This window comes from Felis catus, chromosome C2 (genome assembly GCF_018350175.1).
Source record: "Felis catus isolate Fca126 chromosome C2, F.catus_Fca126_mat1.0, whole genome shotgun sequence".
Classification (NCBI taxonomy): Eukaryota; Metazoa; Chordata; class Mammalia; order Carnivora; family Felidae; genus Felis; species Felis catus.
Genome location: NC_058376.1, coordinates 158,039,899 through 158,062,737, shown reverse-complemented (window position 1 = coordinate 158,062,737; position 22,839 = coordinate 158,039,899). Strand labels below are relative to the sequence as shown.

The window sequence follows — 22,839 nt, the reverse complement described above, 5'->3', positions numbered from 1 at the left end:
TGCTATTTGTTTATATATTGTCTATGGCTTCTTTCATGTTATGACGGCAGAGTTGCAACAGCAACTATAGGGTCCACAAAGCCATACAGGAATTTTACCATCTAGCCCTTTGAAAAAAACTTTGCCAACCCTTGCTATAAGTCAAGGGACTCTGCTGTGAGACCTTGGACAAGATACAGACTCAAAATCTGTTTCTTCATCTATTAAAAAGAATAATAGCACATGCCCCATGTGCAGCAAATGAGTAACTCAGCAAGTCAGGGTTGTCTATACTGTGTACATTGAAGGTATGGTCCTTGATCTACTCCTTGGAGGGAACTTTTAAGCCCTTGGAATGTGCTGCCTTTGGTAATGTGTTTTTGCTTACTTGGGGGTCTGGGACCAGACAGTGTATACTAATAGTGTAATTCATGGTAGGGGCTTTGGGCCACTCTAGACAGTCTAAACTAACAATTTGATTTATGGTGGGGGCCTCAGGTCATCTGGTATCCAGCTTGACCTCTGGAGGGTATGGAGAGACTGAGTGATCGAGGTCAGCCACACAGGCAGTCAGACATGCCAATGTGACTGACCCCAAAAAAGACTGACCAGGGCTCAAGTAAATTCCTTTGGCTAGCATTCCTCTCTGTGTTGCTATGCATCATTGCTGGGAGAAGCAAGCAATGTCTACATGGCTCTACTGAGAAAGGACAGCTGGAAACCTGTGCCTGGTTTCTCTTGGACTCTGCCCTATGTGACTCTTGTTTGTGGAATTTAATGTACACTCTTTCACTGTAATAAAATGTAATCTCAAGTATTAACAGCTTTGCTGACCCTTGTAAGTTCTAGCAAATCACCAAATCTGAGGGTGGTCTGGGGGGCTCCTGAGCAGCATCTCATTATATTATGTGGATAAAATGTGATAATCCATACTAGGCATTTAACAGTGGCTGGCTGGCATTATGATAAAGGCTGAGTACATACTGGCTGTTATCATCAAACCATTAAGCAAGTACTTTGTAAGATTCTTTGTGTTATAAGACTCTTATAGCACTTAAAGACTTTTCAAATGGAGTTCATATTCAATATGTATTCAACAATTACTTGTGTTATTACTCTGTATCAGCCACTGCTCTAGGTGCTAGAGATTTAGTAGTAAACAAAATGGACAAAAATCCTTGCTTTCATGGAGCTTCACTCTAGCAGGAAGAGATAAACATAAAAAAGTAAATGTGTAGAATGTTAAACCATAATAAATATAAGAAAGGGGAATATGAAATGTTGAGAGAAAGGAGAACATTTGAAGTTTCAGGTTGAATGGCCAGGAAAGTTATCTCTGAGAACATGAAACCTGAGTGAAGATGTGAAGGAAGTATAAGAACCAGCTGTACTATTTTTAGGAGAACATCCCAGGCAGATAAAATAGCGAGAGCAAAGGCCCTGAAGTAGGAGAAAGCCTACTATGTTTTAAGAACAGCAAGGAGGCTAGTGTGGTCAGGGTGAAATGGATATGGATAGGAGTATAAGAGATCAGAGAGATAACAAGGTGGGGAAGGAGTACAGGAGACAGATACAGGGCACTACAGGTCACAGTAAGGACTTTGGCTTTGAATCTGAATGTCATTAGAAACTAATGGAGACCCTGAAACAAAATAATGACATGATCTAACTCATGCTGTGTCGAGAATAAACCACAAGAGAACAAAATTAGAAGCAGGAGATCTACTAGAAGGTGACTGTAATAAATCAGGCAAGAGATGACCCTCACTTGGGTCTGTGTGGTATTGGTGAGTGGTGATGAAAAGTGGACAGTTTCTAGACATCTGATGGTAAAGCCTGCAGGTTTTCCTTGCAGTCTGGGTATGGACTGAGAGAAAAAGAAAGGAAATCCAAGGTTTTGAGTCTGAACAATTATAAAGGATAGAGTTGCCATTAACAGGGAAGGAGAAGATTATAGGAGGAACTAGTTTGTGGTAGAGGAGGGGATATATAACAGAAGTTCATTTTTTAAAAAATTTAAAAAATTCTTTCTTAATTTTTTATTGAGATATAGCTGACATACAATATTACATTAATTTCAGGTGTACAACATAGCGCTTTGGCATTTGTACACATTACAAAATGATCACAACTGATCTAATTACCATCTGTCACCATACAAAGTGAATACAATATTAACTATATTCCCTATGCTGTAGATTGTACCCCCTTATTTTATAACTGAAAGTTTGTACCTTTTGACCACCCTTCACCCATTTTGCCCCACCACAACCCCCCCTCCTGTCTGGCAACAACCAATCTGTTCTCTATATCTTTGAGTCTGGGTTTTATTGTGGTTGTTGTTTTGATTCCAAATAGTGAGTGCTCGCTTCGGCAGCACATATACTAAAATTGATTCCAAATAGTGAAATCATAAAGTATTTATTTTTCTTTGCCTGACTTACTTTACTTAGCGTAATACTGGTAAATAATACTGCAATGAACACAGGAGTGCATGTATCTTTTTGAATTAATATTTTTGGTTTTTTTGGATATCCTGTAGTGGAACTGCTAGATTGTATGGTAGTTCTATTTTTAGTTTTTTTTAGGAACTGCCATACTTTTTTTCCATAGTGGTTATACCAAATTACACTCTTACCAACAGTATACAAAAGTTTTCTCTGTATCTTTTTCTCCATATCCTCACCAGCATTTGTTATTCCTTGTCTTTTGAATAACAACCATTCAGACAGATGTTAAGGTGATATCTCACTGTGGTTTTGATTTACATTTCCATGATCATGAGTGATGTTGAGTACCTTTTCATGTGTCTGTTCACCAACTGGATGTCTTCTTTTGGAAAATGCCCATTTAGGTCTTCTGCCCATTTTTAAATCAGATTGTTTTTCTTTGTTATTGAGTTGTAGGAGTTCTTCACATATTTTGGACATTAACCCCTTATCTGATATATGACTTACAAATGTCTCTTCCCGTTAAGTTGCCTTTGCATTTTGTTGTTTGGTAGTTTCCTTCTCTGTGCAGAAGCTTTTCTGTTTCGTGTGGTCCCATTTGTTTGGTTTTGCTTTGTTTCCCTTGCCTTTGGAGTCAGATGCAAAAAAACTTTGCTAAGATTTATGTCAAGGAGATTACTGCTTATGTTTCCTTCTAGGCTTTATGGTTTCAGATCTTAAAGTCTTTAATCCATTTTGAGTTAATTTTTGTATATGGTGCAAAATAGTAATCCGTATTCATTCTTTTGCATGTAGCTGGCCAGTTTTTCCAAAACTATTTACTGAAGAGACTGTCCTTCCCCCATTGTATGTCCTTACTTCCTTTATCGTAAATTAATTGACCATATATACTTGGGTCTATTTCCGGGCTGTCTATTCTGTTCCACTAATCTATGTGTGTTTTTATGCTAACACCATACTGTTTTGATTACTATAGGTTTATGGTATAGTTTGAAATCAGGGAGTGTGATACCTCTGGCTTTGTTCCTTTTTAAGACTACTTTGGCTATTCAAGGTCTTTTGTGGTTCCATATACATTTTAGAAGTATTTTTTCTTGTTCTGTGGAAAATGCCATTGGAATTTTGATAGGGATTATATCAAATCTGTACATTGCTTCGGGTGGTATGGTCATTTTACCAATATTAATTCTTCCAATCCATGGGCACAGAATATCTTTCCATTTATTTGTGTCTTTAATTTCTTTCATCAATGTCTTACAGTTTTTTAAATTTTTTCAAATGTTTATCTTTGAGAGAGAGGGATAGACAGAACACGAGTGCAGAGGGGCAGAGAGAGAAAGAGAGAGAGAGGGAGAGAAAATCCAAAGCAGGCTCCAGGCTCTGAGCCATCAGCATAGACCCCGACACAGGGCTTGAACTCATGAACCATGAGATCATGACCTAAGCCGAAGTTGGATGCTTGACCAACTGAGCCACTCAGGCACCCCAATGTTTTACAGTTTTCAGTGTAACCTACAGTTTTTGGTTAAATTTATTCATAGGTATTTTACTCTTTTTGATGTGCCCATAAATGGGATTTTTTGGATTTCTTTTGTTGATAGCTATTATTATACAGAAACACAACAGATTTTTGAATATTAACTTTGTGTCCTGAAACTTTACTGAATCCATTTATTAGTTCTAACAGCTTTTTGCTGGAGTCTTGAGGGTTTTCTATACATAATATCACGTCACCAGCAAATAGTGATGGTTTTACTTCTTCCTTTCCAATCTGGATATCTTTTATTTCTTTTTCTTGCCTAACTGTCCTTGTTAGGACTTCCAATGCTATGTCGAATAAAAGTAGGGACAGTGGGAATCCTTGTCTTGTTCTTGATCTCAGTGGAAAAGCTTTTAACCTTTCACTGTTGCATATGACATTAGCTGTGGGTTTGTCATATACAGTCTTGATTATGTTGTATCCACTTCGTTGAGTTTTTATCATCAATGGATGCTGAATTTTATCAAATGCTTTTCTGTATCTATTGAGATGATCATATATTTTTATCTTTCATTTTGTTAATGTGGCATATCACATTGATTTGATTTGCGAATGTTGAATAATCCTTGTATCTGTGGAGTAAATCCCACTTGATCATGGTGCACGATCCTTTTCACGTACTGTCGAAATCCTAAGGTTGAATTTGATTTTGTTGAAGGTTTCTGCACCTGTGTTTATTAGGGATCTTGGCCTGTAATTTTCGTTTTTTTTGTGGTATCTGTGCCTGGTTTTAGTATCAGGCCTTGTAAAGTGAGTTTGGAACTGTTTCCTCCTCTTCAGTTATTGGAAAAAGTTTGTGAAGGAGGGTAGGTGTTAAATCTTTGAATGTCTGATAGAATTCACCAATGAAGTCCAGTGGTCCTGGACTTTAATTTTTGGGAGGTTTTTGATTGCTGATTCAATCTCCTTACTAGTAATTATAATCAGATTTTCTATTTCTTCATAATTCACTCTTGGAAAATTGTAACTTTCTAGGAATTTATCTATTTCTTCTAGGTTGTCCAAGTTTTTGGTCTATAATTCATAATTCATAGTGAACTATAGTTCCTAGTATTTCTGTGGTATCAGTTATAACTTCTTGTTCACTTCTGATTTTATTTGAGTCCTGTTTTTGTTGTTGTTGTTTCTAAGTCTGGCCAAAAGTCTTGTCAATTTTATCTTTTCAAAGAACAGCTCTTGGGTTCCACTGATCTTTTCTACTGTCTTTTTATTCTCTATTTCATTTATTCCATTCTGATCTTTATTATTTCCTTCTTCCTACTAACTTTTGGCTTTATTCTTTTTATAGTTCTTTCTGATGTACCATTAAATTGAGATTTCTCCTGTTTCTGGAGGTAGGCCTGCATGCTATCAACCTCCCTCTCAGAACTGCTTTTACTTCATCCTGTAGATTTTTGTATGCCATATTTCCGTTTTCATTGTGTCTAGGTATTTTTTTCTCTTTTGATTTATTCTATGATCCACCAATTGTTCAGTAGCATGTTGTTTATTCTCCACATATTTGTGATTTTTCTGATTTTCCTCTTGTTGTTCTGATTTTCCTGTTGTATGAAACTAATTTATTTCTAGTTTCATACAACAGTGGTATGCTAGATATGCTTGATATGCTTGATGGGATTTAAACCTTCTTGCATTTATTGAGACTTGCTTTGTGACCTAACACCTTATCTATTCTACACAATATTCTGTGTGAACTTGAGAGGAATTTATATTCTGCTGCTTTTGGATGGAATGTTCCATATATATCTATTAAGTCCATCTGGTCTAAAATGTCATTTAAGGTTTATGTTTCCTTACCAATTTTCAGTTTTTTTTTTTTTTAATTAAAAGGATATTTTTAAATATTTATTTGCTTCTGAGAGAGAGAGAGAGAGAGAGAGAGAGAGAGAGAGAGAGAGAGAGAGAAAGCGCGTGCAGGAGTGGAGGGGGGAGCAGAGAGAGGGAGATACAGAATCCGAAGCAGGCTCCAGGCTTTGAGCTGTCAGCACAGAGACCAATGTGGGGCTTGAACCTACAAACTGCGAGATCATGACCTGAGTGGAAGTCGGCTGTTTAACCAACTGAGCCACTCAGGTGCCCCTGATTTTCAGTTTTGATGACTGATGTAAGATGTTAAAGTCCTCTACTATTATTGTATAGTATATACAATTATATTATATACTTTGACGCTCTTATGTTGGGTGCATACATATTTATAAATGTTATATTTTCTTGCTGGATTGACTACTTTATCATTATGTACTGCATCTCTTTGTCTTTAATTACACTCTCTTTTTTAAAGTCTATTTTGTTTGATACAAGTATAGCTGCACCAGCTTTTTGTTTCCATTTGCACTGAACATCTTTTTCCTTCCCTTTACTTTCAGCCTGCGTGTGTTCTTACAGCTGAAATGAGTCTGGTAGGCTGTATATAGATGTTTTAGGAATTCAGTTTGAACATGTTAAGTTTTATATGTCTAATTGGACATCCAGTGGAAAAATCCAGTAGACAACTAGACATAAAGGTCTGCAGTTCAGAAAGTTCAGGCTGCAGTTATAAATTTGAGAGTCTTAGCACACAGATGGCATTTAATTCAATGAGGTTGCATGAGACCATTTAAAGAGCAAATCTACATAGGAAAGAAGAACACATCATGGTCTAGGCTCTAGGTCATTCTAATATGTAGAGGTCAGGGAGATTAGGAGACACCAGCAACATTAGTTGGGAAGTTGCAGACAGAAAGGCAAAAAGTAAACCAGGCAAGTATGTTTACCCTGAAAGTCAGGGTTTCAAGGAAAGTGTGATCAACTGTGACAAATAATGATGATAGGTTAAGTAAGATTAAGACTGAGAAAATGTTCATTGGATTCGGCAACAAGGAGGTCAACCAGAGAGTTAAAGGATAATTCTGGTTGCAGTAAAGGCAAATATCTTTGGAATGGGTTCAAGAGAACTGGAGGAGAGAAACTAGAAATAGTGGGTATAGATATGCCTTTTGAGAAATAGGGTGACAGCTGGAAAAAAAAATGGGACTATGTAAAGGTTTTTGTTCTGTTTGAAAATGGGAGAACAGCATATTTATATATTGATGAGAATAATCCAACAATCAAAGAAGAATTACTGCAGTAATATTTTGAGAGAGAGAAGAGATGGACTTTAGCACATAAGTGGAAGGAATATCCTTGGCTAAATCATCTATTGTAATTGAAGAGAAGCTGGAGTTTGGGGAGCAGATGCAGGTTAAGTGGCTAATGTTTTGGTAGGGAATCAGGATGTTCTTTTCCAGTTACTTCAATTTTCTTGGAAAGTAGGAAACTAGGTTGTTAGCCATGAGGATGAAAGAGGAGGAATAATGAGAAAAAAGAAAGTATGAAATAGTTGCCTAGGAAGTCAAATGAATTATGCAAAAGGTCAGGACAATCATACACATTTTCTGGCAGAAAACAAGAACAAACTTTATATCCAAACTTTTCCCCATAACATATGCCAGTGGTATGTTCCGCCATCGCTCCAATATGCCTTCTGGATCTGTGGTTAAATAACTGCTGTGTGCATTCATAGCCCTTGAGCACTAGAATATTCTTAAATTTTAAAGATCAAGTGATATTCAGAACTTTGTGTTTAATGAGGCAGAAAAATAAGTAATAATTTAGAGACTTATGTAGGTTTGAGACCAACTTCAGGACACTAAAAAAAAAACAAACAAAAAAACTAAATAATAATTAAACACCTTATTTTCCCAAAGTGAAACTTGTAAATAGTGTGCTTATGCAAAGCATCAAACAATATATCCTTAGGAGCAGAATGATGCAATTCTTTTCCTCAATAAAAAGGCGTTACACTTGTCACCTGACCACACTGTTATGATGAATTTCTGTATTATAACTATTTAGACCAAGAAATAAGAAAATGCAGAAGATTCCCACAGTACCTTTCATCCAAGTCTGAACTACTGACAGCATTGTTAAGATGAAATTCTGCATTACCACTGTTTAGACCAGGAAATAAGAAAATGCAAGAGTCTCTTGTACCTTTTCATCCAAGTCTGAACTTTTTATGTGTTCACTGAAGTCTTCCAGATTTTCACTTTCAGAAGTCTCATTAGTAATTTCCCCTAGGGAAATGTTTTCACCTTTGGAATCATGTTTTATCTCATTTGCTGAAAAGAAAGAATATTCAACTGTAGAAACTTCAAACAGTGAAATAACTAAGTTATTCAAAGATTGTTCTAAAAATGAGTTAGAATTCAGACTCTTTTAAAGTCCAATATGACAAACATGAAGTAGTTTTCAGCAAACTATACAATTATTCCTCCCTCTTTCAAAATAACTCCATTATATTAGATATAAAAAGAATGGCACTAAGACAAACTGAGGTATATCAAGATAAATTTAAGAATGTTTCTTGATTACGTCCAGTTATTTTAAATATGTTTTTAAAACTTTAAAGTACAATTAACTTTCAAAATATTTCCTGTGAAGACCCAGGTATTCAAACTTATGATTAACTGTAAATTACAAAAAATTATAAAAAGGATTCAGATTTAAAATGTGATAAAGTTTAAATACATACTTCCATTTAAAAATAATGCCACAAAATTTCTAAGGTCAATGATCCTCTCTTTTGTAGATAAAGCTGAACAAAGTTACTTACTAAAAAATCAAATGGAAAATCTCTCAATCTCATCTGTCAACCAAGCAATAAAACTGAGGAAAACGGACAAACTATAAAACATGTTTTAACAAACTCTAGAATGAGAAGCTTCCTATTTTAATGAATTCATTTTGGCTAGGCCTGAATAGAGACACAAAATGATACTTCAATATACATATTTTGAAAACGTCAGATTTTACCTGCTGACAAGGAAGCACAGACCTCTGACTTCATCAATCCTGAATCCGGTACAGGAAGTTCTCTATTATAAAGCAAACAGAGCTTGAACATTATAAAGGATTCTACACAGATCCACTTCTCTAAACATTATATATTACCAGCTTTAGTAGCTGGTGAGGATCAGCTCAAGTTCTCCAAGGACAGAGTATTACACTGGAGGTTCAGAAACCCAGCACACCCAAGTAGATTCCTCATTTGTTTCTTTTAATCACACACATAAGCCACAACTGTTATGGAGTGCTGCCATTCAAACTGCTACTCAGGGAGAACCCGATGACAGTTCTAACAGTTCTAAACTATTACACCCATACTAGAAGATGTTTAACTCCTACTCTGAAGTTTATGTATGTACAGCTTACTGCCAATGTAGAAAGGAAGACAGTTTGACAGCTGTTTGAATCTTTTTTTGTAGTCTCTAAAGACCACATATGGTCTAAAGGTTAAGGGTATAGAGATCAGAGTTAGATCAACCTAGGTTCAAATATTGTTCTGCCGCTTAACTGTGTCAACTATGGCAACATTATTTCTTTCAGTCTAACCATATCTGTAAAATGGGAATATCACCTATCCATGAGGTTATTGTGAGGATTAAATGAAGTGTTTTTAAAACCAATAGCATAGACTCAACAAATGAAAACTACATTTATATGAGCGACAAATGGCTAAACATTTCTCCATTTTTAAATATTTAGAAATATATAAAAGAATAAAATATAATAAACGCCCAGAATCCCACCATTTTTTTCACTTAATAAATTCGTTTTATTAAACCTAGCCTACAGCTCTACAACCGCTCACTGGTTCAAGATTACTTCCTACTCAAGAAAGAGAAAAACTAAACAAAGTATTTTATACATCATTCTTTAAAGTCTTTGGAAAACAAGAAGTATTTGCTCCCTGACATAAGACCTAAAACAACTGGAAACATATAGTTTAAAGAATGGAAAAAATAATAATATGAACAGAAGGCTCATACAATTTGACATCATGAGCAGAACACATCCCCAATCCTGCCCATTCATATCTGAGAACGGTCATGTCCTTCTCTGAAATAAGAAAGAAATCAGGTATCATTCTTAACTCCTACCTATGATTAATCAATCAGATTAATCAATCTTCACTTCCTAAATCTCTCCCAAATCCACATCCACTTCTGTTTGAAGTCATCATGTCCTTTGGCCTCATTATTACAATAGCTCCCCGCCACACCAGAGCTACAATGATTTTTAAAATGTAAATCTGGTCTATTTAAAAGTCCTTTGGTGAATCCCTATATGCTGTTAGGATAAAGTTCAAACTCACCATGACTTCCAGTTTATCTAGGATGGTCTGTTTAGTCCTGTTGTCTTGGCTTAAATTATTAAAAGCTCCTCACTTCACTCTCAAAAGTTTTGCAGTTCAGAAGACAGATTCTATGGTCATCCTATTTGTAAAGGATGTAATGTAATGACTGAGCTTTCTGCACATTTTGTAGCTTTATTTCTTGCCATATGAACCCTAAGCCATGGAACATTATCTCTGTTTCTCAGTTGTGGCATACCTTTCCCTGTGGGCCTTTATACAGGCTATTACTCCTATAACAAAATTCTATTTACTTTTCTTCACCAACTGGCTAATTCTTGGTAATTCCTTTAGTGTTCATCTTAAATACCATTTTGAAAGGAAGTCCTTAACATCTCACACTTCTATTATAGTTTACTGTACTTGCTTAAATATCTGCCTCTCTTGGTGGATCAAAAGCTTAGGGAGGACAAGGCCCAGATGTGTCTTGTTGCCCTCCATATATACTCAGCACCTGACATCTTCGTAGCCAGGCACCACAGGGAGACCCAAATGAAGATGCCTCTCTTCTGTCTAGTAACTCCCAGTATATGGGAGGCTCACATACAACCAGTAATATACTGAGATAAGTGCCAAGAAAACTGCTAGAACAAATTCCTAGAGTACCATCTCAGATGAGACTTGAAGGATAGCTGAATAAAAAGAAAGGGACTTGCAAATAAAGTAACATAATGCAAAAGGACTCAAGTACATGACATACTGCAGAAACCACGAGCTGCTTGCTGTGCATATCTGTTATTACCCTTTTCCCCCCCTCCCCCCCACCCCCCAAAACCATATTTGTCAAAGAGAGAATGGATGCAATCCACTAAAGAGCCTTAAAAAGACATGCCAAGCAATTTAGACTCTATCCTCAGGTGGGCAGAAAGCCACTGAAGCAATGTAAGCAGTCACTGGCAAATCAATTTCTATTACAGACTATCACTACGGAGGAGGATAAACAGAGAGTTCAGGGAGAATTAGCCAGGAGCTCATTACAATAATCTAGGAGAAAGATGAATAAGATAGCAGCAGTGAGAAATGAGAGGAAGGAAAAACTGTGAGAGATTAAAGTAATAGCATGAATACGATTAAGTGACTCAATAAATACACAAGAACTGAAGGATGTTTTTGCAGTTTCTAATTATCCTGAAAGTTACATTCTCACATAGGTATAGCTCCAGACACATAGGAGGTTATATCTGCAAACAAAACAAAAACCATAAACAGGCATATAGCAAGTATACTGCTTTAACTTCAATTTCAAAGTACTATATTAAAATAGTATTTTTAATATTGCTGGTATAGCTTATAAGCATGAGAAACTTTTTACTATGAATAACTAGCTCACAGGAAGGTAAAATTGTACATGCTGCTCTTGTTAGAAGTAATTTAATTTTGTTTTGAAGATGAGAAACACAAAGAAATTAAATTCATCTAAACTAAAAAAAATAATAAACACTGTAATGCACATATTTTACAGTTTTGTACTGCTGTAATGAAAAGGTACAGCTCTCCCTTGATGGAGTGGGAAGGTTCAAAAATGAAGGGGAGGATGAGGAAAGGAGAGAAACGAACAGACTTGAGTGAAGCTATAGAAGTACAGAGAAGCAAAAGAGATTTGAGCAACAAGGAGTGGGAAGGAGAGGGGAGTAAAAGAGGTTTCTGAAGAATGACACGGATTACATCAAGTTTATCCTCCAACCACAGCATTTTGTAAGGGAGTGATGAAGTTTAATGGGTTCCACCCAGGACTTGTTTTTTTTTTTTATAAAACAAAATTTAATACAAAATATGATACTACATCTCTTATAGTAGGGAAAATATTGTTTTTATAAATCTGTTTCACACACTCACAAGTATGTACTGGATTGTAATGCAAAATGTACCTTTGCTATGGGTAACTGACAAAAAGTTGAGCAGGACTGCTCTAGAATTATTACTACCAGAACAAGTCTGAAAACTATGCCCAAGAAAAATTCAAAATGTTATTGCTTTCTTCTGAGATGTTAACTAGCTGACTTGAGGTCAGTGTTCACTTATTTACCCATTCACATACTGCTTCTAAATAGGGCTGCTACAAATGTACTGAGGCAATTATTCTGTAGATAGCAGTGGCCAAAAGCAGAGAAATATTATAGTATCCAATTCATTGGGCCAGAGGTTGCCTGGCCTGATGCCCTTGTGTGAGGTGCTAGGTCTCTTGCTACTACAAATGAGTATTCCATAAAGTACAATATCATATATTCTGGCAAAGACAAAAAAACACAATGGTTTATGTGACCCAAAAGAGACAAAAGTAAAAATAAGAATGACACTTCTTCAAACTGCCCCACTGCCACTTTAGAGAGGAAATGACGGAGAAAAGAGATCAAAAGTAGATTAATGTTCTGTGGCAATCTGTAGAGTAATCAAATTAAAGTCTTACAAATAACCAAAATGGCCCTGTTCTAGCAGGCTGTTTTGGGCTGAGGAGCAAACTTCAGAGCAAGCTACCCTGGGTTCAGATCCAGGCCTTACTAACTTACTAGCTGTGTGTCCTTTGGAAAATTAAACACTTTGATTCAATTTTAAGGAGGGCTAGTTTTGGAGAAACTGAACAGACATTTTTCCTAAGAAGACTCAGAGATGGCCAACGAACACATGAAAAGATGCTCAATACCACTAATCATCAGAAAGATGCAAATCAAAATCACTTCATACCTGTCAGAATGGCTAAAATAAGTAACACAAGAAATAACAAGTGTTAGTGAGGATGTAGAGAAAAAGGAACGCTTGTACAATGTTGGTGCAACCACTGCGGAAAATAGTATGGAGGTTCCTCAAAAAATTAAAAATAGAAGTACATTATGACTCAATAATTGTACTACTGAAAGAAAATGAAAATACCAATATATGCACCTCTATGTTTACTGCAGCATTACTTACATTAGCCAAGATAAGGAAGCACCCTAAGTGTCCATCAATAGATGAATGGATAAAGATGTAGTGTATACACACAGGAATATTACATAGCATAAAAAAAAAAAAGGAAGAGGTCATACTATTTGCAACAACATGGATGGACCTACAGGGTGTTATGCTAAATGAAATCAGTCAGACTGAGGAAGACAAATACTACATGATTTCACTCATATGTGGAATCTAAAAAACAAATGAATAAACAAAAAGCAGAATGAAACCTATAAAGAATGAACTGATGATTGCCACAGGGAAGGGAGGTATGGGAATGGGAAAAGTGGGTTAAGGAGAATAGGAGATACAGGATTCTAGTTATGGAGTGAAAAATTCATGGGAAGAAAAGGCACAGCATAGGAAATATAGTCAATGATATTGTAATACTATTGTAAGGTGACAGATGGTAGTTAAACTTGTGGTGAGCATAGCATAAGGTACAGAGATAGTGAGTCACTACACTGTATACCTGAAACTAACACAACATTGTATGTCAACTGGACTTAAAAAAGAATTAAAATAAAAAGGGCCAGTTTCAACCTCAGAATTATTCTACTAAATAAAATAATGTAAGTGATGTATCTAGCACAGGGCAGACACCAAATATCAGTTCTGATAATTCAGTGTAAAATTTTGCACTATAGAGTGTCTCAGATATTCAGTGGAAAGGCAGAATGGAGCGAGGTAAGCTTCCTAAAAGGCTACGGAATCTAAATATACAGGGAGAGAAAGAATGTCTTCTGAATCATCTGAGCAACCTTGGTGCCAGGCATTTTTCCCTCTAGAAGTTTGTGTTTATTATTACCAGCTCCAGAAGGTACAACGCTCTTTATGGATTTAAATCCAATTGGCAAAGATGGTGTAACTGGTCCTCATTGATCACCAGCATTAGTCCTGTCCTGGTGACTTCAATTTCTGATGCTCAACTTTCCAACCATCTTAATCTGGCATCACCCTATTTATCCAGTTTTATTTCCCAGTACTCATCAACATCTATTTGCTTTAGAAAGAAAGGATTCACTGTCTTCATTTACATATATTCTAATCTAGATGCTTGAGGCACAGCCTACTATGATAGAAATTTAAAGGTTAATTCTCTCCCTTCCCTCCAAGTATGAGGGACTGGGCTTGCAAAGGTAAATGAGACATGGAAACCTCCTACCCTCAAGAAGTCCAACAGTTTAATAGGCAAGAGACATGTAAGTTATTACTATCATAACATCAGTGCCATAATTGTGATAGGAAAAGGTGCTATGGGAACAGAAAGGGCTCCTAACTCTGCCTGAAAGAGTCAGGAAATGCTTCATAATCTGCCCTCTACAACCATATTCATATTTACCTTTACCTTATGCCTACCTTTTCTTCATTAATTTTCTTCCCCCACCAATTTTTTTCCTTCTTCCCCTTTGTTAAATCTAAATCAATCCAAATTTCAAGGATCAGTACAAATTCTGACTTTTCCAAGATACCTTTTCATCCCTCTTTTCTAAACTACTAGTATTCTTAGTACTTCAATTTATGTATTTTTGTTTCAGGCACATTGATTTTTCCTTCATACCTACACAGCAATTCCCTCGAATGCTTGGCAGATTCTTAAAATCTCAATGATCCACTGTATAATATCACTCAACTTATATTTTAGAATATAATAAAATTGTGATTGAAGATAATCCTACGTTCTAGGTCAGCACTATTATAGACAATCTCAGGCTAATGTATTTACAGGCTAATTCAAAAGTTTTATCATTGTCAAAAATTATGCATTACCAAGCTCATCAGTTCAAGTGTTAGTGGATTAGTGGATTAGTTCCAACATGCTTCTGATAATTTGGGTTTTAATATGAACTCTATCCATTGTAGAGATCAAAAATGAATAAGCATTCTAACATAACTTACATATCTTACAAATTCTCCCTAACCAAGTCTGAGAACACTTCCTCCAACAACTGAATCAATTCAGGCTTGACTATGTTTTAACAGTAAGAAGCAGTCTAGAGCTTCTGACAGTATCTGCCCTAACCCTCCCATACTTTTTTTTTTTAATTATTTTTAAAAAAAACCTTTATTTTAGTGTTTATTTTTTGAGAGACAGAGTAAGAGTGGGAGAGGGGCAGAGAGAGAAAGGGAGACACAGAATCTGAAGCAAACTCCAGCCTCTGAGCTGTCAGCACAGCAGCGCCTGACGCAAGGCTTGAACCCATGAATCACGAGATCATTACCTGAGCCGAAGTTGGCCACTTAACTGACTGAGCCAGTCAGACACCCCCTAACCCTCCCATCCTTAAGTTCTGTTCCTATAAAATACAAACACGGTCTAACAGGCTTCAACCTCTTAGTGTCTTAGAGGAAAAAGTAGTATATGAACCAGCAACTGGTTGATAAAAGGGACAGTTTTGAAATTTGAAATTATATTTTAAGCTTCATTTAGTTCTAGAATCATTAACAACCTTGTGTCCAACTATTAGCAAACCCTCTGTTTATCATACCTCCATTTTTCCCCGTTAAGGTTGATCCTAGCACTGTGGATGATTATAAAACGGGTATTTCTATTGCAGAAAAAATATTAAAATAACTACTGAGGGGACACCGGGTGGCTCAGTTAGTTGAGTGTCTGACTCTTGATATCAGCTCAAGTCATGATCCCAGTGTCATGGGAATGAGCCACAAGTTCGGGTTTGCACTGAGCATGAAGCCTGCTTAAGATTTGCTCTCCTGAGCCAAAGCATAAGAGACTGTTAAAAACTGAGAACAAACTGAGGGTTGATGGGGGGTGGGAGAGAGGGGAGGGTGGGTGATGCGTATTGAGGAGGGCACCTTTTGGGATGAGCACTGGGTGTTGTATGGAAACAAATTTGACAATAAATTTCATATATTGAAAAAAAATAATAAAAAATAAAAAAATAAAAACTTGGAAGAAAAAAAAAAGATTTGCTCTCCCTCTCTCTCTCTCTCTTTCCTTGTCTCTCTCTCTCTCTCCCTCCCTCTGCCCCTCTCCCCAGCTCACACTTTCTCTAAAAAAAGTAAAATCAAATAAAAAAAATACAACACAATGCAATAAATAACAACTGAGGAAATTTTCAAGTTTACTTGAAGACCAAAATTTCAGAAGGAGATATGAAAAAAAAAGCCAATAAAAGTATAATTGGCACTTCTGAAATAAAGGGAAATGAGGTTCAAAGACAATCAGAAAAATTATCTGAAGTGAATTTGATACTGCAAACCAAAATGGTTCACCTTGTCCAGGAAAAACTGACACATAATTACCAATCCCAAGACAGAAAGTAAGAGAAACAACTGATAGCTGATAGGAGGAAGACGAGGTGGAAAGGGAGAAGGAGGAGTGGGGGGAGGGCTAGGAGGAAAAGGCAGCAGTGGCAGTTGAGAGAGGAATGATGGGAGAATTAGGTTTGGCTTCAGACTTCACAACGAAGTCAGAAAGCAGGCTGGAATGACCATACAGTTGTAAAAAGGAAAAACATAAACTGAAAATTTTATACCCAATTTGCCTACACAACAGTTGTTCTTATGTATCCAAGATCTTAAAGAACACAGCAATCATGAACTCTTCTTGAAAAAAACTTCTCTGAAATCTATCCAACTAAGAAATGAATCAAAATAGCCAAAGCAGAGGAAAGTACAAAGAATAATGGTAGGGACTGAATCAATTTAAATATATAACTACGAGAGTCTTTGGGAATTCAGATTATTGAAGAGAATGTAAATGACACAAAGCTTAACAATATAAAACACTTTTTTAAAACACAAAAGTTGGGGGCAACACTGGTAGAAAAGCCAAAGTGTACAGTTATGCTCATCTTTCATGTTTGGAAAGCAAATGCTGCTGTCTGAAGTTAGAACTTAATTTTTAAAAGTCATGATAAAATTCAAACTATTAAATAATATTTCTCATTAACTTTAGAGAGAAACTTTTTGAAACTAATCTCTTGTGATACAGAAGTATATTGTTTCAGCAATCCCTTTAGTTTCATTTTAGTTCCCCTTCCCCTCAATCAAGAATAAATAAAATTAAATATTTTTACTAAAAAATAACAATATAATTTTTCTAAAATATGTCTATGTATATGCCTAAATAGATGTCTAAAATGATGACTACAAATTGTTAGCAATCGATTTGTTATTTTGGATGGTAGGATTACCCCCCTTTTATACTTTTAATGTAATGAACACGTATCACTTTTTTCAAAATCAGCCATTATTCTAAAAAAAAGAATAGAAAACAAACTTCCTAATAATTCACACTTCTTTCTACCTTTGGTGGTAGCTTACTGTCAACATCTTATTAGCTAATGGAGATGTCTGCTCTATTTAAATGCAGGATTTGCTCTAATTTCCCTCTGTATTCCTCAAAAGAAGTGTGGTGTACCAAGAGTTAAAATCACCTTCATTAACTACCTCCTTTTGAACCCTTACTCCTCACTCAGTGCCATGCTAAAACCAAAATCTCCTCTTTGATTTAACCCACACGGTCCAGAAGCAAGTATCTTCCCCTTTAACAGATAAGGTAAAATAATTTGCCTAAAAGGTCCCATAGCTGATAGGTGGCAAGAAGATTAAAAAACGATAAAGACTATAAAGGTCAAGTTCTTAATCATTAAATTTTTTCTTTTTTTAGCACTAATTCTAAAGTAAGACAGGCCTCAGTTCATAGCCAGATTATGTTATTAGCAGTGTGACCCTAGACAAATGACAACTTGTCATCTTTATTTTTCCATCTTTGAAATGGGCAAACTATCATCCTATCTCATTATACTGCTAAAAATACATAATAAAGCTTAGTCTTCCATTTGGCAAACAGAAAGTACTCTATTTGGTAAGTTAAAAGTTCTTGAGGGGCGCCTGGGTGGCTCAGTTGGTTGGGCGACCGACTTCAGCTCAGGTCATGATCTCGCAGTTTGTGAGTTCGAGCCCCGCGCTGGGCTCTGTACTGACAGCTCGGAGCCTGGAGCATGCTTTGGATTCTGTCTCCCCCCTCTCTCTAACCCTCCCCTGCTCATGCTCTGTTTCTGTCTCTCAATAATAAACATTAAAAAAAAATTAAAAAAAAAGTTCTTGAAACACTAAAAACATCAAGAATGTATCACAAAAATAAGTAAAATGTATAAATACCAAAGAGATTTAAGTAATGTAACACTGAATCTTAGTGGAAAGGGTTTTCATGTTTCCTTTTGAGTCTGTTCACAAAACATTGCATTATTCAAGCATTGTAACATATAGATTAGAGCTTAAAGAATCATAAAAGTTTAGTAAAATATGACATAACATAAAATAAAATTTGGATCAAACAGAATAGATCAAATTCCTGAGCATGAAGGTTACTACTTGGTTCCATTTACAGTTGCCTTAGGCAAAATTGCCCTCTTTGGGGGCTAAACCATCATTTAAAACCATCACCTTAAAAGTAGAACCATGAGAAAAATTTTACGCCATTTTCTTCTGAAAAGTGGTTTAACTTTTGATTCTACTCTCAAGTCCTAAATATGTCAAATAAACCTTTCCAAGGTTTCTGTGTTCCTTGAAAAATGAATTTTTTATCTAACAAGACACAGAAAATGGGTTAAAATATACAGTACTGTTCTTAGTAACTTGGCTGAAATAAAAGTATATCTGCATATTTGTAATAATTTAAGAACACAGGAAAATAAATGTAATTGACTTTTGAAAGCATCAGTGTCAGTAATTTACAAATCACCATTTTAAATTCTGAACTGCTAATGTGCCCATAATATCCAAAATAGAATTGCTTTATTTTGACTCTAAATTTTAGCATAATGACATTTCCAGGTTTCAGCAGTAATGTGTTATATTACATTTAGTAAATAACTGTATTAAAAACATAATGGAGTTTCAATGATCACTGAATAAATCAGTGATACCGAAGAGCAGAAAGTGCTTTTGAAACCCCCAACAATAATCTGCACCAAAAGGCATACTTTAACATGCATACCTCAAGTCATCGCTTGTTTCTTTTTTTTCTGGAAGTTCCACGTGCTTAGAGTCTGTTGATTGGTGCTCTTCAGCAACAATGGGCTCCTGGCTTATCATAGGGACCTCTGAAGTAAATGAGAGCTCCCCTTCATTGGAGACCCCAAAGAGATCTGGGTCATCTTGAATGACATCAATTAAGAGGACATCATCTTCATATGCTTTCAGAATATCTGGAAACCCCATTTTAATTTCTGAAAAGTTCTTAGTCATTTCTCTACCACTAACTTCAGAGAAAACTGGTTTGAATGTTTCTTGTTTATTAGAGAAGGCAGAACTTTTCTCCATACACCCAAGATCACAAGAAAAACTATTTCTTTCAATTGTGAGAGAAACAGCTTCCTTATTAGAAATAATAGTGCCTGGTTCAGAGATGCAGTTAGATGGTTTAGTATCATTGCTTTCCTTTAAAAAGTTTGGAGAAATACCACAGGAATTCTTACACATGCATGAGTCAGAATCAGCTTGCACTGGAGTTACACTATTTTGTATACTCAAAGACTGAGGTCCCGATGTTACTGTGGAGACATTTTCTTTACTCCTACTTTGTCTTACCTCTGCTCCAGATAAATTGTCAAGAAGTTCTAGGGGACTATATGCATCTCTCTCTGATGACCTGGCATTTATTTCTTTTCTTTTTTGTGTTTTATTCTTAAGTAATGGAATTTTAAAATTAGTCAGTCTTCCTGTGTTCAATATTTTAACCAAGTCTGGAACCACAAGTGTTTGCTTAGCAATGCATGCTTTTCGATGAATCGTTTTGCCTAGAGAGTTATTTGCTTCCTGGCCATCCTGTGAAGCCACTGTCAAATTAAGTTTTGTTAAATTCCCTCTATCTTTTTTTTTACTTCCTGTTAAGTTTTGAGTCACATTAGTTAGCGGAGTATCTTCATCAGTATTAGAAACTACCTCTGACCCACTTCTGCTCAATTCTTCTGACTTCATCTTTTTACCATCATCAATTGTAGGTTCCTTTATAATCGTCAAAGTAGGCTCTACTGCAGAGACTGAAGACAAACAATTTAAATTAGAATTCAATTTTTCTTTGCTTGAAGATTCACCGTTTGTTTTTGTTATGGTACTCTCTAATGATAATTTAGAATCAATTAAGTGAGTTTGATTTGTTTGGTGTTTAAGAAAATCATCTTGCCTAAAACTTTGCTGAGACCCAGGAAGAAAGTTATTTGAATCTGGCAAGGAAGACTTTTTCCAACACTGGGCAGATATTCTAGCACATGAATAACAAGGCCAAGGTCTTTTACCAGTCATCGGTATTGTTCTGTGACAGCCTGACTTCGATTCTTCAGCTTCATTTCTCAAGTCTTCCCGTGAAGATCTCTTTTCAGTAAGATGGCAATCACTAGATAATTTCACTACTGAGCTTTGCATTGACTTAAAATACTCTTCTGGCTCCATGCCTTTAAATCCTAAGGGCTCTGGAGTGTTCTTTGTTTCTTCTTCCACAAGTGGCTCAAGGGTTTTCTGAAACATAGCATTTACATGATGTTCAGGACTTGTTTTTTTTCCTATTTCTGGAAGACTTAATAAATGATCCATTGGGGAGAGTGTATTATGGTTTACTTTTCTCAAAACTTTTAAAGGACTTTTTTTAGCCTCTAAAGTCTCTGCTCCTTTGCCCTCAGCACCTGTTTGGTTGTCTTGTAACACCAATTCAGTTTTGTTATACACATTACAGCAGTTTATCTCAATAACCATTTCATCTCCTTTTTCAGACACTTTCATCCTTTTCCTGGGTTTTCTCCCAATATTGTTCTCCTCTATTGAATATTTATTTTTTTCATTTTGAAGGCAGGAAAGCAAGCCATTAATTTTACTTTGGTGTAAATCAGCTTCTTCAAATAATAACCTATTTACTCCCATTAAGTTTTCTTCAGTCTGTAAGAGCTGGGGAATATTATTTGTGTCACTCTTATCTGCAAGACTCCTGAGGTTTTCTTTCTTTAACTTCGAGGAATTTTCTGGAACGTGCATACATCCACCATGAGGTTTATATGCAAGGTTATTTCCATCATTACAACCCTTGGAATGGGGGAAAAAATTGTAATCATGTAATTTTAAAATGGAATTATTTTCTACTCCAGGTGACAAGCTGTTACAAGAATATTTTGGAGTATTCTTGTACAGTTCATCTTGGAATTCAACCTTAATATTTTGTGTAGCCTTATTGTCAGTTATTTTGAGAGGTGGACTCTCTAAGCTTTTAAGTTTTTTAATTTGAATTCTTCTTTTAATACCTTCTACCAAACTCTCCTTACCCAAAGACTGCAAGAAAGCCATACTTTGAAATTCACTGCACTCCACTGTTTGGAAAGATTCCAAACTGGTTAATGATTCCTTTCTTACCAGGTCAATCCCTGGCTGTGGGTCATCACTTGAAGCTTCAGTGACTTTTCTTTTTTCCTTGGCTGATCAAAACAACAAAACATACCAGAAAAGATTTTTATATTGAGGAGGAAAAAGCAACACCACTTAAAATAAAAAACTGTGAAGCCATCCACATTTATTTCCCTGAATAGCTAGCTGTATGGGAATATACTTCTGTTTTCAAATGAAAAACCTAATTTCCGCTAAGGAACTCCATACAAACCCGTATAAATTCCAAACCAGCTGAATAATCGCTAGCATCAACATCACTTCACAGTAGCCAAAATGGACCACTAACAGGAATTCCTCTGAAAGTAATTCTGACCAAGGGCTTCCGGTCAATCACGTGCATCGGTAAAGCTCAATGCAAATTCAAGCTACACACTAGTGTGAAACAACAGGGGGGCAGGCTGAGATGCAAACGCTAGAATGCGAGTGATCTAGGAGGCCTCTCTTGCTGGTCCTCCCGGCTGCAAGGGGAGCTGCGCCTCCTTCGCTGCTTCTAAGCCCTGGGGGTCTGACGGGCCCGAAGCCCCCCCACCCCCGCCTACCCTGGCCCTTCTCCCGCCGCCTCACGGCGGCCTTCCCAGTCCCATACGCCTCACCCTCACCCGACTTGTCACTTTCCACCTCTTCTCTCCCAGACGCTCGGGCCACCATTCTCCTCTTCTGCCTGCTCTCCTCGCGTCCCGTGGCCTCAGGCCCACAACTTCCCGCTTCGCCTGGCCCTGGCCGCCGGCCTCGCTTCCTCAGGCCTCGCGAGTCGCCTTCACGCCCAGGGGCCGCCGCGGGGCCCGAGGGCAGCGGCGGCCGCATCCGCCCTAGGCGGCCAGCCCAGTCCACGGCCAAGGCCCACCGAGGCCTGCCGCACCCACTCACAGGAGCCCACCAGCCGCGCGAAGGTCGCTCCCGCCGCAGAGCTCCTGCCGCCCTCAGCCCGGCTCCGTGCCGCCCGCAGTCTGGATCCGGGGGCGGAGGCGGAAGCGGAAGTGGAGCCCGCGCTACCCCCTGGGCGGGACGGGCGGGGCCCAACGGGCGGAAGTGCCCCAAGCAGGTGCGGGCTACGCATGAGGGCCTCATTGCTTGGGTGTGTGGCCCGAGTGGCCTTCCTAGGCCGGAACCTCCAGCAGCCATTGGGCGCCCTTTCTCTCACGTGCTGCCCCCTCCTGCCTAGCCACTGGCAAAGATGAGTGTCAGCCAGTGGCTTCTAACCGTCCCGTCCTCTGGGGTCCCGTTCCTTCAGCCTTCTCAATATAGTCACCCACATACCGTATAGACACCTCAAGCTCCAGATGTGCAAAACTGAGCTTAATCCTTCCTCGACAAGCTTCCTC

General features: G+C 37.2%; 1 protein-coding gene across 8 annotated transcripts in view; it reads right to left on the bottom strand.

Moving 5' to 3' along the window:
- The window catches only part of TOPAZ1 (testis and ovary specific TOPAZ 1), a 102,630-nt gene extending 80,041 nt beyond the window's left edge, over positions 1-22,589 (bottom strand). The window contains exons 1-5 of one of the 8 annotated variants that reach the window (XM_045037982.1): positions 22,111-22,481; positions 21,485-21,546; positions 19,083-21,160; positions 8,803-8,864; positions 7,981-8,108 (exon numbers count right to left, since the gene is read on the bottom strand). In XM_045037982.1, the coding sequence (XP_044893917.1) occupies positions 7,981-8,108; positions 8,803-8,864; positions 19,083-21,160; positions 21,485-21,546; positions 22,111-22,321 (2,541 nt within the window). In that variant the 5' untranslated portion in view covers positions 22,322-22,481. Of the gene's footprint in view, positions 1-7,980; positions 8,109-8,802; positions 8,865-19,082; positions 21,547-22,110 lie in introns of all 8 variants that reach the window. The other 7 variants (XM_045037983.1, XM_045037985.1, XM_045037986.1 and 4 more) reach the window with 7 other exon arrangements.
- Positions 22,590-22,839: the final 250 nt, after the last annotated feature.